The sequence below is a fragment of the Lactuca serriola genome, chromosome 9 (genome assembly GCF_051521515.1).
Source record: "Lactuca serriola cultivar US96UC23 chromosome 9, Lser_US96UC23_V15, whole genome shotgun sequence".
In the NCBI taxonomy this organism is placed as follows: Eukaryota; Viridiplantae; Streptophyta; class Magnoliopsida; order Asterales; family Asteraceae; genus Lactuca; species Lactuca serriola.
The window spans coordinates 11,444,493-11,445,116 of NC_136416.1; the positions used below are offsets into that span (position 1 = coordinate 11,444,493).

Sequence of the window (624 nt, forward strand, 5' to 3'; positions counted from 1 at the left end):
ATGGTTAATGTATATGGTCTGCAATCTCCGTCTGAGAAAAAGAAGCTGTGGGAGGATCTAACAAGGATAAGGTATGAAAAGCCAGGAAAGTGGATTGTGTTTGGCGATTTTAATGTTGTTCGATATCCTAGCGAAAGGTGTCATTCAAAGTTTTGCCCCTCCTGTGCTTCTGCCTTCAACAAGTTCATCCAAGATGCTGACCTAAAGGAGTTTAATATGGGCGGTGAAAAATTTACTTTCATGAGTCGTAGAGAAGCCAAATTAAGTAAGCTCGACCGATTCTTGGTCTGCTCGGGTTACCTCAACTCCTTTCCCCTTAGTGTTGTGACTGCCCACCCCCGTGAACTATCTAATCACAGCCCCATTACCCTGCAATCGGCTGTTGCAGACTTTGGGCCGATTCCGTTCAAGTTGTTTAACTCTTGGTTACTAAAAGAGGGCTTTGATCAGTTGGTAATTGATACATGGAGTCGATTCAAGGGTTTTGGTACCCCGGATGCTTATTTGGCTGCTAAACTGAAGTTCCTAAAGAACTCGATTAGGAAGTGGAGGAAGGAAGTGAGCAAAAAAGAATCAGAAGAGCTAGATGACTCAATACTTCTGGTCAAGGATCTTGAGAAATAG

General features: G+C 43.3%; 1 protein-coding gene across 1 annotated transcript; it reads left to right on the forward strand.

Annotated features, from left to right (window-relative positions):
- LOC145075341 (uncharacterized) lies at positions 1-624 on the forward strand. The gene has a single exon (XM_079021621.1). It carries the CDS (start codon positions 1-3, stop codon positions 622-624), a length of 624 nt encoding a protein of 207 aa, XP_078877747.1.

Bases quoted from the DNA above. Each gene is read 5' to 3' on its own strand.
- LOC145075341 (XM_079021621.1), top strand. From the start codon at position 1: ATGGTTAATGTATATGGTCTGCAATCTCCGTCTGAGAAAAAGAAGCTG.